General features: G+C 35.7%; 1 protein-coding gene across 4 annotated transcripts in view; it reads left to right on the top strand.

Annotated features, from left to right (window-relative positions):
• ZC3H11D (zinc finger CCCH-type containing 11D) overlaps window positions 1-15,995 on the top strand; it is a 36,851-nt gene that overhangs the window by 1,986 nt on the left and 18,870 nt on the right. For 2 of the 4 annotated variants that reach the window (XR_015796422.1, XM_025167193.2), the window contains exons 2-8: window positions 787-870; window positions 4,379-4,498; window positions 5,462-5,585; window positions 10,254-10,412; window positions 12,146-12,223; window positions 13,520-13,630; window positions 15,431-15,538. Coding sequence is in view for 3 of the 4 variants with exons in the window: in XM_025167193.2 (XP_025022961.1) it covers window positions 799-870; window positions 4,379-4,498; window positions 5,462-5,585; window positions 10,254-10,412; window positions 12,146-12,223; window positions 13,520-13,630; window positions 15,431-15,538 (772 nt within the window). In the remaining variant the exon portion in view is untranslated. Of the gene's footprint in view, window positions 1-786; window positions 871-4,378; window positions 4,499-5,461; window positions 5,586-10,253; window positions 10,413-12,145; window positions 12,224-12,326; window positions 12,438-13,519; window positions 13,631-15,430; window positions 15,539-15,995 lie in introns of all 4 variants that reach the window. The other 2 variants (XM_088141872.1, XM_088141871.1) reach the window with 2 other exon arrangements.

Raw genomic sequence — 15,995 nt, 5'->3', positions numbered from 1 at the left:
CTATGTTATTAAACATATGTAGAACTGATGCAAGCTGCAAATACTAATGCATTTTATAATAAAACAATACCAACTGGTTTACTCTCATGTGGCATCTTCATGATTTCCTTTATGAACATCTAGTATGTTGCAGTGCATGAGTCATTAGAGTGAATCTGCTTTAGGGGATCCCATAACTATTGTAAATGTTTTTGCCACTGTTCAGTGAGTCCCCCTCCTCCCACAAGAGTGGAAAAATCAAGGCTAACCTTTTTGATTGGCCGTTCTTAGGATATTTTTCCTATATTTTGTGCCTTTCTCTCTAAGAGATTATTTTTCTCAACCCAAATCTCCTCAGACAATGGGCTTTTCAGGCCTTGCTTTTAAACAATGCCAAAAAAGAAAAAGAAAAAAAAGTAAGCAAAGAACTATACTTACTTCCATGCAATCAAGGATCCGTCCCATAGCCCAACACTCTCTGGCAATATTAGTAGTTATTCAAAGACTTAGTGCTACACATGCCATTAATAGCAGGATCTGTAGTACATATGTCTGTCAGGAGTAGATATGATGGTAGATAAGCTTAGGAACCAAATAATTAAAATAATTAAAATTCTGGCAAGCAGGCAGTTACTGGTATATGAAGAGTGAGGATCTTTATCGTGTCTCATTCTTAGCTCTGTGCATTAATTACGAGTTTCAGAAATTCTCTTAATTGAGTTCTATTCCTTTCATACATTTATGTTATGTTAGAACAATCAGATGAGTAGACCATAGGAAAATTGTTGTCTTCTTCCTGTTTTCCAGCACATAGGAGCAATGAAAATAAGTGAGCACTCCCAGTTTGAGGGGTCGTATGATGTCCTTTGTGATGATGTCATAAGAACTAAGGTAACAATGAAAGAAATTCTGGAAGTTTGAATTTGTGCACTGTCTAGCAACCACTTTCAATTTGTGAGCTCTTCAATAAACCTGGAGAAGGTACCGTCTGTTTTACAATTAGTATAAGAAGCCTTTTGATTAAAACTATCAACTGGAGGTTTCCCTTTAAGAGGAAATAGAACTTAGATCCTGAATTCAGCTGTACTCAGAACAAAAGGGAATATTCTTCCCATAGATGTTGATAATTCCAACATTTATGCTGAGATCTTTCTAAAGGCAGTGGAGTAGAAGCACAAGAGGTGAAATGACAGAAGTTGGGGATGACTGCTTTTTCTATGTTCATTCAACCTGTGCGAAGGTAAATACTGCATAATCTATAATGGATTGCATCTATTATATTGGTAGGTGCGTCCCAATTTTCTAAATTGTAAGAAATGTCGGGGAGACTGTCACAGGCACAATCAGATTCCTTTTTTAAAAAGAAGTTGGAAGTCATTGATTATGTTCAGTGGCACTTTCTTTCACTGTGTATAAGATTGCAGCCTCAGTTACCTTGGAATGAGCGACCATTGGAGACTTTGCAATAATAATTCTATTGCACATCAGAAGCAAACAGGAATTCCTCCAGCAATCAGTAATATTTCAGAGTGAGTCATAGCTTCAGCAACTTTCCTTTATTCTTCCAAAGTTAAACCCGCATTCCACAGATTTCCCTTGAATTCTCAATCTAGTCTATCTTCCTTTATCTGCCCCTCACGTTTCTAAAACTGCCAATAATTTCCATGTTTTTCTTCTCCCTTTTCTAAGCCTCCAAATGGCTTTATTATTTATTCCTAATGAATAACATATTCATATTCCATACCCTCCAATCAGTACTTAATTCAGAACTCTATAACGTGATGCCTTATATTTTCCCACTGATTACTTATATTTTACCTTCCAAGGATATTAGCAAATTTCAGCAGACATTAACACCATCCCCTTTCAGGCTTAATAGAAAAAAAAGGTAGACAATGTTTCGATGATCTCTTATTAGGTTTATAAATACCGTTCTCTTCCTGCATTTGCTCACAGATACTAGCAATTTCAAGGTAGAACACAGTTCCTGCACATTGCAAAACATAATTTCACTGACATGGTTAGAGAAGCAAGAATGTGAAGAGGGCAAAGCCTATCATAATGCATGTTTACAATGTGCATTATGTCACTCCTAGGGTTTTGTCTAATTAGTATTGTTATATGGAAGGTGAACAAGGGAAAGCACCTTATCTTTCACCTTAGGCAACAAAATCTCTTGGACTGGCTCTAAATATAAAGAATTCTAGAAAGAAACTTAGCTCCACCAAAAGTATCAAAATGCTTGCTTTTAAAAGCAAGTTTGTCCTGAAACTGAATTTGCTGGAATTCCTATTTTTCACATATCTGATCTAATTGTCTTTCTAGAAGAGGTGTTTTGCCATGGGTCCTAAAAACAACTCTTTGAAACTATTGTACATTCTTCCAGAACCTGCCACTCTTGCACAGATTTCCAGTTTGCAGTGACATACTCTTCCAAGCTGGCTGCCATTAATGTGTGTGTGTGCATGTGTGTGTGTGTGGATCTCCATCTCCATCTCTTTTAGTACAATTGTATTAAGAATTTTGATTATAATAGTAAAATCTTATACAAACTAAATGTAAAGAAAGAGAAGAGAAAGAAAGAATAAAAGGTGCAAAGACAAAGGGAAAAAAAGAAATGAAAGAAAGAGAGAAAGAGAAAAGAAAGAGAAAAGAAAAAAATAAGAATGTAATAAAGGGAAAAGAAATAAAGAAGGGACTTCTAACCTTCATCACAAGTATAAACAAATGTAGTGACTCTTCACTCCAAGTTTATCTCTTCATCTCCTATCCCATCCCTTATCTATAGACAAATCCATAAAGCATCATCTTTTCAATACTAGTATCAGCAAAAAAGTTCATAAATGGTTGCCAGAAGTAGCAACATATCTTGTTTTAACCTTGATCAAGTAAAGCAACTTTATATTGCTTCCTTTTACTTCTTAATCTTCAGTTCATTCAAATATTGTCACAGTATCTGATTTTTCTTCATTTCTTCTTTGTTCCTTTGCACTGAGTTCTTCAAGGCTTTAACAAGCATCTTTTGTAAATCCAATAGGAAAAAAATGTCCAGGTCACTCTCTTGGTTCATCTTTTGAATTTTAAAGCATCAACCAATTTCTTTTGTAAATCCAGTGAAAGATCCTTTTCCAAGTCATTCTCTTGGCCTGTCCATTGTAAATCTATTTTCAGTACAAGCTCTATCTTGATAAAATTTGTTCTACATCTGATTTCTTCAATAACATCTTTTGGACATAGTCTATTTGTAGAAGCAGACATAATTACTGACATTGTTATTGTGGCTGCTAATTTCCGACTCCATTCTTCAAAAGTCTCCTTCAGTATTTTCGTTATAACATTTTGCATTTTATAGGCTTGTACTTCTGGGAAAAGGCAATTATAAAGCAATTCCATATTGTTGCCAAGAAAACGACATGGATATGTCCATGAAATAACCAAGATTCAGGTCTGATTTAAGGGAGATGCAGGCATCTGGTAAAAGGCACAATGGGATTACACATATCATTATGTCATTGCACAAATGTGTCCATGGAAGAAAGACCTGGGTATAATATTTTTAAAATAGGTATTAAACAATGTTAAAAATTGCCTGGCTTTGGTAGCTAATCCAAAAATTGCTAGGGCCCAGTTCGTCTATTGTCCTCTGAAATCACATCAGTATGTGATATTAGGGATAATTCTATGCTATCCTCACCAACTCCAAATTTGGAGGGTGAGGTGAAGATTTTGTACTTGGAACTGTGAATGCTATATTTAACTATAGCAATAACATATCTCCTGCTGATGTTAATGAAAGTGCATTGTATCTTCTAGGCATTATCCATAATGGAACTTCTAGCTACTACTTAATTTTATTCAATTCACTTGCATAGTAGCTGAGCTTACTTGATGATATAGATTAATTTGCAGATTCTCTGGGATTTTATTTATATTTTTGCAGGAGTAATAAGATGATAATGCCAAACTATAGTAAATGGCTATAGTTTGCAATCTAGATATAGATTGGTTTGCCTTCTTCCACATGTTTGCTTAAACTTTACACATGGTATTGTCATCCTCCCTACCTTCTAAAGATAAATGGGTGTGGTCAAACAGAAATCTTGCATAATGATGGTATCTTGATTATTGAATGCTTGATTCAAATCCAGTGGTTTCCCAACACTAAATCAACTCTTTATCTCCATAGGTTTTCTAGTGGATAATTAAAAGGGATTTTTTGAGCATTTTTTGAGTGTTAATTCTACTGGGTTTTGCAGTTTTGCTGGTCTTTCTGTTAGTTTGACTATTATTTTAAAATGAGTTGTTTTAGTAGTTTTGTAACCTGAAAAATGGTCTAAAATATTTAAATAGAGGAAATGTTATGTAGCCAAGTTTGCAGACCTCTTTTTTTTATATCTAGGGATCAAAGTGCCGGTTCCGTCACTGTGAAAAAGCCATTGGCAGTGACATTGTGTGCTCATTATGGAGAGAGGGAAGATGTTCCCATCAACTTTGCAAATTTAGACATATGGAAATACAGGTAGAAATGACAAGCTTTTGAGTGGTCTCTTGAAATAGATCTATTGTAAGAATTCATCGGCTATTTCTTATCTCTGTTACTGAAAATATGACATCTTAGTTTCACATTTAAGAAGTACAATGCTCTTATGACATCCAGTCACACAAAAGTTTCATCAGCTAAAGATTGCATTGATTCACACTTTGTACTAAGCTTAGAAAACCAATAAGAATCACTGAGTTTTAAGAAACTCTCCATCTGTACTTTAATTTGGTTTTCTGTTCCCATAACCTTTTCTGTTCAGCGTGATAGTAGAGGATTTTTATATTGAAGTGACTGCCAAGAAACACAATGAACTATCTTTTGCCTTATTAAACTTAATGGCAAATTGTTCTTTAACTTCAGTGGATTCTACACTTAGAGTGATTTGAAGGATACTAGGAAAAATATTTTCTTTCCATATGCCACCTATAGTTTTGATGCAAATATATGAATGGAAGAAAAATAGGTACTAACAATGTTTTCCTATTTTAAAATTTTCATCAACACACACAGTACTATAAAAAGAAGGTTCTATAGCTGTTCTCACTGTTGTGTACGGACCTAGACTGTTGTTTAAATGAAACATTTTTTGGAAGTGGTTTAATTTTTAATAAGCAATGGTGAGTGTGAGATATAAAACAGTCCTTCCACATAGTGAAGTCTCTTCATGCAGCAACTGTAGGACATACAATAAACCAGAATCCTAATTGATTTTTGATACCTATTTGATGTCAATCATATCTGTAGTTTTGAAAAGTAGTCCAAACAATTTCAGCAAGGTCACATAGTCAATAGCAGTGGGTTTCTACTATAAATGTTAGGAGGCAAAGCCTTTTTTAATGCTTTGCTCTATTTCTATTCTTCATAGTTTAGATTATGGATTGCAGAATTTCATTCCTATTGTATCATTAAATATGGAATCATCCATGCTTCCTTCTCCAGCAAAAATACAACAGCATCTCATGTTTCTGGGAAACCCAGCCTTTAGGCTGTGTGAGGATCAGTTGTGTCTTCCATCACAGGAAACCTCGTAATATCAATGGACTTTTTTTGCCCCCTAGTAATGGTGAGTATCTTTTCCGTATTCTGGGAACTGAAATAAAGTCAATTGCATGTTTCACTTTTTGTTATTATCATTAATGAGCAGCATCATAAAAGAAATTGGTTTTTATGTATTGAGTCAAAACGCTTATTCATAATCTGATTAGGATGGGGCCAATCTTTGTTTTTTAAGGCTATTCTCACAACATATTGAGAATAGAATTAATACATAATTCCTAATCATAATTAATCCAGTGCAATTATAAAAGTGGTTTTCTTCCCACTAACCACATTTCAGCCCCTTAAAACTGTTAAGTATTTTCCAAATAGCAGCATTAAAGTTAATGAGAACCAGGACTTTCTTAAATCTGGAATTCACTTCTCTATATTCAGATTTTTAAAATATCCATCATCCATCCATCTATATATATATCATTTCAATTTATATGGCCATCTACCCAAAATTCGAGATTCTGTCAGCTAACAACAGTTAAAAACACTATAAAGCACATAACGATAGAACAATATATACATAATCAGCAGCTAAGGTAAAAAGCAACCAGCCCACAACAAATCAACAGTCACTGCATGGGTTCTGTCACATATATGGATCCCCAAGTTCATTGACACAATCATGTCTTTAAAAGCCCTTAAGGAAGCCCAGCAGGACTAAGTAAGTCCTCTTTATGATTCAATAGCTTGTAGAACCACCTTTAGCAGCAATAACTTGAAGTAATCATTTTCTGGTAGACATTTTCAGTCCCTAACATCATTGTGGAGGAATTTTGGCCCACTCTTCTTTACAGCACTGCTTCAGTTCATTGAGGTTTGCAGTCATTTGTTTATGCACAGCTCTCTTGAGGTCCCACCACAGCATTTCAGTCGGGTTGAGGTCTGGACTTTGACTGGGCCATTGCAACACCTTGATTCTTTTCTTTTTCAGCCATTCTGTTGTAGATTTGCTGGTGTGCTTGGGATCATTGTCCTGTTGCATGACCCAATGCCATCCAAGCTTTAGCTGTTGGACAGATGGCCTCATATTTGACTCTAGAATATTTTGGTATACAGAGGAGTTCATGGTCGACTCAATGACTGCAAGGTGCCCAGGTTCTGTGACTGCAAAACAAGCCCAAATCATCACCCCTCCACCACCATGCTTGATGGTTGGTATGAGATGTTTGTGCTAATATGCTGTGTTTGGTTTTCACCAAACATGGCACTGTGCATTATGGCCAAACATCTCCACTTTGGTCTCATCTGTCCAAAGGACAGTGTTCCAGAAGTCTTGTGATTTGTTCAGAAGCAACTTTGCAAACCTAAGCCATGCTATCATGTTCTTTTTAGAGAGAAGAGGCTTTCTCCTGGCAGCCCTTCCAAACAAACCATACTTGTTCAGTCTTTTTCTAATTGTACTGTCATGAACTTTAACATTTAACATGCTAACTGAGGCCTGTAGAGTCTGAGATATAACTCTTGGATTTTTTGCAATTTCTCTGAGCATTGCACAGTCTGACCTTGGGGTGAATTTTCTGGGACTCAATACTCCTGGGAAGATTGACAACTCTCTTAAATGTTTTCCACTTGTGAATAATCTTCCTCACTGTAGAATGATGCACTTTAAATTGTTTGGAAATGGCCTTGTAACCCTTGCCAGATTGATGCATAGCAGCAATTGCTTCTCTAAGATCATTGCTGATGTCTTTACTCTTTGGCATTGTGTTAACACACACCTCAATACTCAAGACCAGCAAACTCCTAAAACTTTGGCTTTTATAGAGGTAGTCACACTTGCTGAGAATCAATTGATCAAGGGCATTTGATTAGGAGCACCTGGCTGCTACTTAGCCTCTTCATACCTACGGAAGCAGTAAGGGTGTACTTAGTTTTTCACACGTGGCTTCTCCATTTTGGCTTTCTTTTTGTAAAATAAATGATGACATGGTGTAATATGTCATGTGTTGTTGTTCATCTGAGGTTGTATTTACCTACTTTTGAGAACTGCTAAGGACCAGATGACTTTTATTATGTCCTGATATGTAAAACCATAGAACTCAAAGACAGTGTACTTTCTTTTTCACACGACTGTATCTTTGCAATAACATGTTCATCATTAGTACATAATTCTGCTTCCAATTAAGTTTTACTGTATTCAAAACCATAAGTCCTTTCACCCATTTTAAATCTTTCTTGTAATTGTACATAAGAAAACCATTGACACATGTATCCTTCTGATATCAATTCCTCTCTTGTCTTTAATTTAAAGTCCCTTTGAGAAAATTCCAATACGTCACTATAAGTTAACCATTTATATTTAGTTATAATTTCTCTTCTATAAAAAGCTTCTTGTGGTGACAACCATAAAGGAACCTTCGGAAACAACCTAGATTTATATGTGTTCCATATTGTCAATATGGCACATCTAATAAAATGATTTTTAAAATGTACATTAACTTTAATTTTATCGTACCATAAATAGCCATGCCACCACATGAGAGGGGTTTTTTTTAATTATTATTCTCAATGGAGTCCATGTGAATTGTGTTTTAGAAAGAAAAGCCATTTCCTTCAAACTAGCTTTAGCTAGACAGGAAGATGGTGGAGAGGAAAGTGCCCTGCCTAATAAAGCAGGTTAAGATTATGATAAAGGCAAAAGATTTAGGATTGCTCAGAGTTGTAGAAGCTTAAAGAAAGGAAAACTTTGATGCATGTATTCCACTGGGCGCAAACATTTCATGAAATTGATTGGAAAAAGAATGCCGTATTTATTTGATGAGAAGAGTCTCTCTTCCCACCCCATCATAATTTGTGATTGGGGGGAGGTGTCACCTTGCCTTTTCTGGGAATAAGAGATCACTACTTGCAGGTTAGCTTAATAAGAACTTGGGAGTTCCTACCTGATGTTATAATTCTTTCCCTTTACTATCCCTTTATGTCTTCTTTTTGCCTCAGTTTAGTTTAGTTCAGTTTAGTTCTTACCTTTCTTTTTCTTCTGCTTCCAAGTGCAACTACTCCTTTCTCTCATACCACCTCCATCTTGGTTCTTTTGTTCTCTTCCTCTTCCATTTGTTTCTTTGATTGTTCTTGTCTGTTTCTTCTCAAAAGATGGGGTTCAGGTTTTTGTGATTCTATGGGTGAACATGGTTTGTGTATATAAAAAGCGTCTGGTATATGCAGATGAGATATCAATTAATTTTGTAGATAGAACACTGTATTTTTCAGACAAATTATTTTAATTAGTGGTTATTGGTTACTACTGTAATTGCTTTGATTGTATTTTGCCTACATGTATGTCTATTTATCTATCTCTGGGCTCAAAAAATAATCAGAATCTGAGGTGGTTGGTATGTGGATGGGAGATTATAAGGAAATTCCAGGGTTGGAATGGGAAATTGAAAAGTATCTCACAAGAAGACAGTGACAACCCAGGAGCTGAGCTGGACTCAAAGGTGTTTTTACATTATATTTATGAGCATGTAACTTGAGGATTACTTTTAGCTGGAGATGGGATTCCTAAGTTCACAAACGAGGAATCTGGGTACTGCACAAGCTTTTTGTATAATATGTGGGTGGGTGTGGTCTACTCTTCCTTTTTTGTGGGGAAGACAGTCATCTTAAATTCAGGACTGTTTTCATTTCAGGCAGATAAATAACTGACCAGTAAGGCAACAGGACTTTCTCATGCAATACTAATAATGTGGCTTTGTTCATTTAGTATGAGGGCTTTTTTCATGGATCCAGTCATTATGAAAGATAAACCATGGATGATGGCTTAGTGCAATGTATGTTTATTTAGACCATAGTTGAAAACCAATGCTTAGCATGTTATGGGATCTCTCTTATATGTCTCCAACTAATATTGCACTTTTGTAATATGCAATTAATTTTGTGTACTTTGGGGAGTGAATCTCACGTAGTATCCTTCTAACTTTGGAGGAGATATACAAGGAATTAGACTGTAAATAACAGAGCTATGTAGGGCCATCCTCAACTGTGATGTGATCCTGGAAAATGACATGGCTGCTTTAAGAAGTTAAACTACATTCAAGCCCCTGAGTGCTTCAGAGCACTTGGAATCAAATCCAAAGTGCTGCATAGCTCTAGTCTATAATAGTCAAAAAGTCATGGAAGTAGGAATGCAACATTTAGGTAATGGATGAGGTTAATAGGCTAAAATATTTACTTCAACTTTTTTTAGAAAATTATGGATTGTTTAATATAAACACTATTAAAAACTGCCAATAGCAAGTGGCATCTTAAAAAAAGGCATTTCCTTCTATGCATATTTTCTTTTAGAGTTAATATTGATTTTTGTTTTATCACCTTTGCTGTTACCCTAAACATATAACACAATAAATTTCACTGAAGCCAGTTAGAATAACGTATTAATAAGTATCTATTAACAGTCTTGAACACTTAATGAACCAAGGCTGAAATCCTACACGTGCTTAATAGAAAGTGATTCCAACTAAACACGTAAGAATTTTTTTCCAAGTCACTGTGAATAGGATTGCATAATATTAAAATTAACATTGACTGATTTCTTTATTTGGTTGACAGTTCAAGTGATAAAATACCACATTCTAAATATAATTATCAAATAGTGTTTTGGATTTTATAAGTGAGTTAGGTCTATTGAACACTTCAAAGTCTTAATTCAAAAGTTTTATACTGATTTTAAAGTTACTTCTGATAGATTCTACATTGCAAGGGGAAGTTCAGGAAGGGATTTTGCATGCTGCTCAAAGTCAAGAATCCATAAAAGGTCAGGAGAATACATTAAGGCCTATTCATCCTCCACTTATTATTACCATCAATCTTGAGGACGAAGAAGAGGAAGAACAGGAAGAAAAATGTAAATATATTTTTTTTCAGACATTCATGTTTGCCTATACAATGTTTATCTTAAAATAAGGTTTCTTGCTAAGATTGAGCCTGATATTGTTGTTGGCCTTCTTGTGATCACTGTAGTCTGGTGTTCATACTGTCTTCTAGAAAGTGATGAAAACTGCACTCTGTGAGTATTCTTGCCTTTCTTTTTCTTTGCTTACCTCTATACCTCCAAAAATATTGTTTATTGTTAAATATGGTTAATAAAAGGAAATGATGGCCTTCTGAATGCTTTTTTTTTTTTAAACTTGATCAATGGGATTAGGACATCTGTTTCATCTGTGAATCCAGACTTTGAGAAATAAAAGCATATTATATATACTTTATGTAGAATGTTAACAAAGTAGGTAGCACATTCAGAATATGGTTTCTGGAATTCTTTCCAACCCCTTAACAGAAGCTCCATTCTGGGGCATAGTACAGGTAGTCCCCAGTTAAGGACGCCTGGGTTACAGAACCCATAGTTAAGAATGGAGCCTATTGTAATAAAATTTGAATTAAATACACAATGATTTGAGTTAATTACACAATACTACTTATACAGTATTATACAATAATCTGTTCCATCTTACATACAAATTCGACTTAAGGAGAGACTTGGAAACAGAGCTCGTTGTTAAATTGGGGACTGCCTATACTAGAAAGGAGGAGGGAGGGTAACTTAGAATGGAGGAGTTGAAACATTCTGAACCCCTCCCCAACTGCATTCCATAGGGCAGTGGTTCAGAATATTTCAACTCCTCCATTCTAAGCATGGGGATTTAAAAAAAAAATATTTATATTTTCTCCATAGCCTCCAGCAAAATCTATCCGATTTTTGACTTTGACCTTTCTTTTGTCATCTTCTCCCACTAATCCAAATTTGGTCCTGTTTTGTTAGCTTTCAGAGTTGTCCAACTGATGGACAGAATCCCAAGGCCTTTTACTGTACATAAATTCTCTCCAGCACTCTTTCCACTGAGTTGAAAAGAATAACAAGGAAGGGAAAGCATATAAAGCATAGGTTCTGGAATTCTTTCCGACATCAGCACTGGCCATTAAGAGGGCCTGTGTGTTCTTCCATATAACAAAATAACATTGTGTGTATATCTGTTTCTGTTTTCTGCTTGTGTTGTACCTTTGTGTGTATGTGTGCACTGGAAAGCGTAGGGCCAGCTGCATACAATCTGTTTTGGGACATGTGACTCGGAACGAATGGGGCCTAGAATGGAATAGTCAGCAACATTTTGAGGCAGTGCGCAACTCCTTCTCTGTAGGTGAAGATTTTTCTCAGATGAGGGATTTTTTTTTCTGGAATGTTTTCCTTTGCAACCTGTGGCCAGATCAGACCCTTTTTCAAACTCAGTATTTCTTTTGCTAACTTCTTACCCCAGGGTAAATTTGGTCCAGCTCTCTTCTGGTTTTGGGCAATTATCCTGCAGATGGACAGATAGATGAACTGACAGTGTCCTGAACTCTTCACATAACGTTTTTCCCCATGTTCACTTGGGTAGGAAAGAATGAAAATGGAGAACAGGAATTCTTTAGAAAGAAATAATGTAGTATTTTCCTTTTAAAGCAATCCTATTCAGTCACTAAAAAAAATTATTGTATTTTGTATTATCAATGTAAATGCAATTCAGATTTGCTTTATGTGGCACAGAAAGAAGCCTGGAAAGAGTTTTATTTAGAAGTAACTTTTAAAATTGCTCCATACAGATGCATCTTATTTATTGTCAAAGACACCAGAAGATATAGAAGAAGAAAAGGCAATAAAGGAAATGTGTTATAAATCTGGTAAGAATCTTATTGTTATATCAGCTAAGAACATTGGTGGTTTTTTTAGCTGATATAACTATAGAAATGTTTCTTTTCTTTTGTCTTCTTGGGGATGAATCAGGAGAATACTATAGAATTCAGACTTCTCAGGAAAATCATTTAACAAAAAATCCGTCAGTGCTGGAGAATGAGCTCATTAAACCTATGGAAACATGCAGAGATTTACAAGAAGGCAAGGAATAGAACAGTTGAAGTTTTAATTTTGGATCTTAAATGTTATTTTATCTTTTTAAAGATAACAAATATTCATTGTTAAAAATCTTCATTAACATATTGCTTAGAGGTAGACTCCAGGAAGAGCCGCAAGTTCCATTCTGGATTTTCAGCTAAAAGGATCAAATAACAATGGGGAATTTGACAGTTACTTGGATAGTCACCTGTCTTAGGTACAGAATCCTGCTGCTAGCAGAGTTGACAATGTTGGGTTGGCTCAATAATGCAAATGCTTTCACCTTGAGGGCTGTAGCACACTTTGCACAGCATGTTATTTCAAAATAAGTGGAGACTGCCCAAAGTGGGCTGATCTGGGGGGTGGGGGAGACTGGGGATTTGAAAGATGTAAAGTAGGTATTTTAAGTCTCTACAGAACAGTTTGGGGCCTCCTGCCTATTGGGCTCTGGAGGCTAGGAAATGGGGTTTGATGGTCCACATGTTTGTTTGTTTGTTTGTTTTAATCTCTGAATTACATCAATAATGTGATCTGGTATAAGACAGCTTCCTATGTACCCTTGTATGTAAAAATGAAATACAACCTTTCTATTTCTTCAGTTAAAGTATGCTGAATATTTAGGTGGATTCATGAAAGTTATGTTAGCCCTATTATAATTTATCATAATATGTGAACCCAACCTTACTATAAAGTCAAGTGAGCATTATACAACTAATTATGTGTAGAAATGTGCTGCATAATGGCTTTTTTAAAGTATTAAGAATGATTTACAGTATTATCATGTTCATTTAAGAAATCATGGAATTAAGCAAAATATTCAGAAGTCGTATTTTAGTAATTGTTCCTAAGAAAGTAAATCTGATTATAGAAAAATAAGTCTGATTATGGAAAAATGGTCATAAGTAAAACTCATAGTTTTACTGATTACTCAAAATTCATAGTCATGATCCCCACACTGCCAGTAGGTGAGGCCTAAAGCTTATAGAACCAGTAGCTAATGCTATGATAATACCTGTCCTATAAAAAAACTAGCCCTATTACATGCAGTTTAATAACTTCACAGATTTTCTCTCTCACCATTCTAGGTGATGGCTTTGCAGTTCCATCAAAGTTTAACATTATAGAAAGGCAAACAAAAATAACAGCATCATTGGACAGTAGCTCTAAATCTGAACTTAGTGCCTTTGAAAATGGAGGTAATTATTTAAAATACAATTTCAATATTTTAATTCTTGTAACTGACACTGAAATAAGCATGCAGCATCCTGCATTCAGCCATCTGTCATACAATTTTGCAAAAGGCTCAAATGTTTGTGTATGTATGTGTGGATATAGATATAGACAGATATAGGTACACACACACACACACTATCTGCTTTATGAAAGCTCTGCCCAGTCTTTTCTCATTCTCCAATTTCATGAAGCATTGCCATTTGTCTTTATTTCAATAGCTTAATTTTATTTAAAGAAGCTTTGGGTTTGTTTACCGGCTACATTCACCTTCCCCCCTCAGGCTGCAGTTTTTGCACCCCTTCTCTACTGAAACCACCAAAGAGAGAGCAAAATTTGGTCTCAGATGAGATTTGAATCAATGTATTATTAAGTCACCTGCATTGTTTTGCCTGTAATAGAGATGCAGCAGGTTTCAGAACAGCAGAAAAGGATTCCCCATCAGAACAAGCAAATATAATATTGGGTGGCGGGGTGGGGGAAGCTGCTGAATAGACCTTTGAGAAATAATAGCCCCCAGCAAGGATATTGGTGTCATCTCTTAGAAAGAAGAATATGGAGGTGAAGAGTTCCCATTCAATTGTTTCCAAGCAACTGAGTTCCCATGTGCTTTTTATGGAATCAAGTAAACTACAGGTAGTCCCCAGTTTAAGAACAAGTTACGTTCCCAAGGTTAAATTGAATTTATATGTAAGCCAGAACAGTATTATTGTATAATACTGTATAAGAAGCATTGTGTAATTAACTTGAATCATTGTGAATGTAACTCAAATTTTGCTACAATTAACTATGGGTTGTCTGTAACTTGCACATTCTTAACCTGGGGACTACCTGTACTGCAGTGTTATGTCCCAGACAAACAACATGGTTCTTAAAAGAATCTCTAGCCCCTTTCAGATGCTATGCCCCAAATGTCTAATACGGGAGCTGAGCACACCTGATAAGCCTCATGTCACTTCTCGATTTTGCTTTTGTGATGTCAGCCCTTTGTAGACATTGCACATTCACTGTGGCTGTTTGTAGGGAGAAAGCTACATAAAGAATACAGTTGCATGCACATAGGCTTCCTTGTAAGCCAAGTTCCTACTTTATCAGGAAAACTTTATGTTGTTCTATTATTATTATTTAGATTTACATCCTGCCTTTATTTTTATACAACTCAAGGCAATGTACATAATGTTCCACCTCCTATTTTCCCCACAAGAAAAACCCTGTGAGGTGGGTTGTTTTCTCCCTGGAGGCAATTGTGCTGAATGTACAATTCCTGCAAGGAAGTAACATCTTTTGAGTGATGGTGGCAAATGAGACTTAACTAGCGGCTTTATGTTGAGCATCCTAGGTACAATATTATCTGAATATGGCTATTGATTCCAAATTTTTCCAACTCCTTCCTTTCATGTTACGTGAGGCATGTGTTTATAATTCGTTTAAAATAAGCAGAAGGCCTTTGAAAGGAAACAATAAAGCATCTGCTTCCAGCTTTGCAATATCAGCACAGTGATTCAGGCACATGAAAGTGTTATTGCCATTTGGGCTTTATGTAGGATCCATTGATGCTCGTAGCATGGAACTACATTTAATTTTGCTAGTTTAAACAACTTTGTTTCATGTGCACATTTCACCATTCACTGCTTTTCCAGTTAAAGAGAAAAGTGGATATTCTGGCAGACACACCAAATACTATTTTCTTATTTCTTTCTTTTGTATGTTTCTTGTTATTGTTATATTTTTCCTGATAATTCTGTAATATGCCTGTTTCTCTGTAGGAGGCGATTGTTATTCGTCACAAAGAAATATATTTGTTGAAGGGATACAAAACAAAATGTTCAATGGAGAGAAAGAATTTACCATGCTGAAGTGTTCAAACGTTAAAGGTATTCAGAGCTCATATCTCATCTTTCCTTTTCTCAATGGGGAAATAAATGTATGTGCCTTTTTAAAGCATTCTGGCAAGGGCCTTTGTGTGATTTGGCTAAAATATGTGCCAGTGAAATTGCTAATTGTAGAGGTCTTCCAGAAAAGGGTAGATCCCATTCAAAAGGGTGATTTGAGCCACATGTTGCTTACATGATGTCATAATTGGGGAACCATCTTGATATATTCTCATGCCAGTGCATTGAATCACTGGATGAAGATATGACATTTCAAGAGAATGAATGCCATTTCAGAAGTGGCAATCATTGCTACATTGTTCTTGAAAAACGCATCTGCACTAATACCGGAGGAGATTTTTGGCATGACCTCCTTCACAGTTCCTGATGGCCTATCATAGCATTGTACTGGCATGGTTAGGTTTAACTGATGATATGCCATCAGACTGACTTTCTCCAG

Source organism: Python bivittatus, unplaced genomic scaffold (assembly GCF_059951505.1).
Source record: "Python bivittatus isolate LINGU-HERP-01145 unplaced genomic scaffold, Pbiv_v1 ctg000330_np1212, whole genome shotgun sequence".
Classification (NCBI taxonomy): Eukaryota; Metazoa; Chordata; class Lepidosauria; order Squamata; family Pythonidae; genus Python; species Python bivittatus.
Note: the sequence above shows the minus strand (reverse complement) of the source record. Positions and strands in the feature narration are given on the sequence as shown.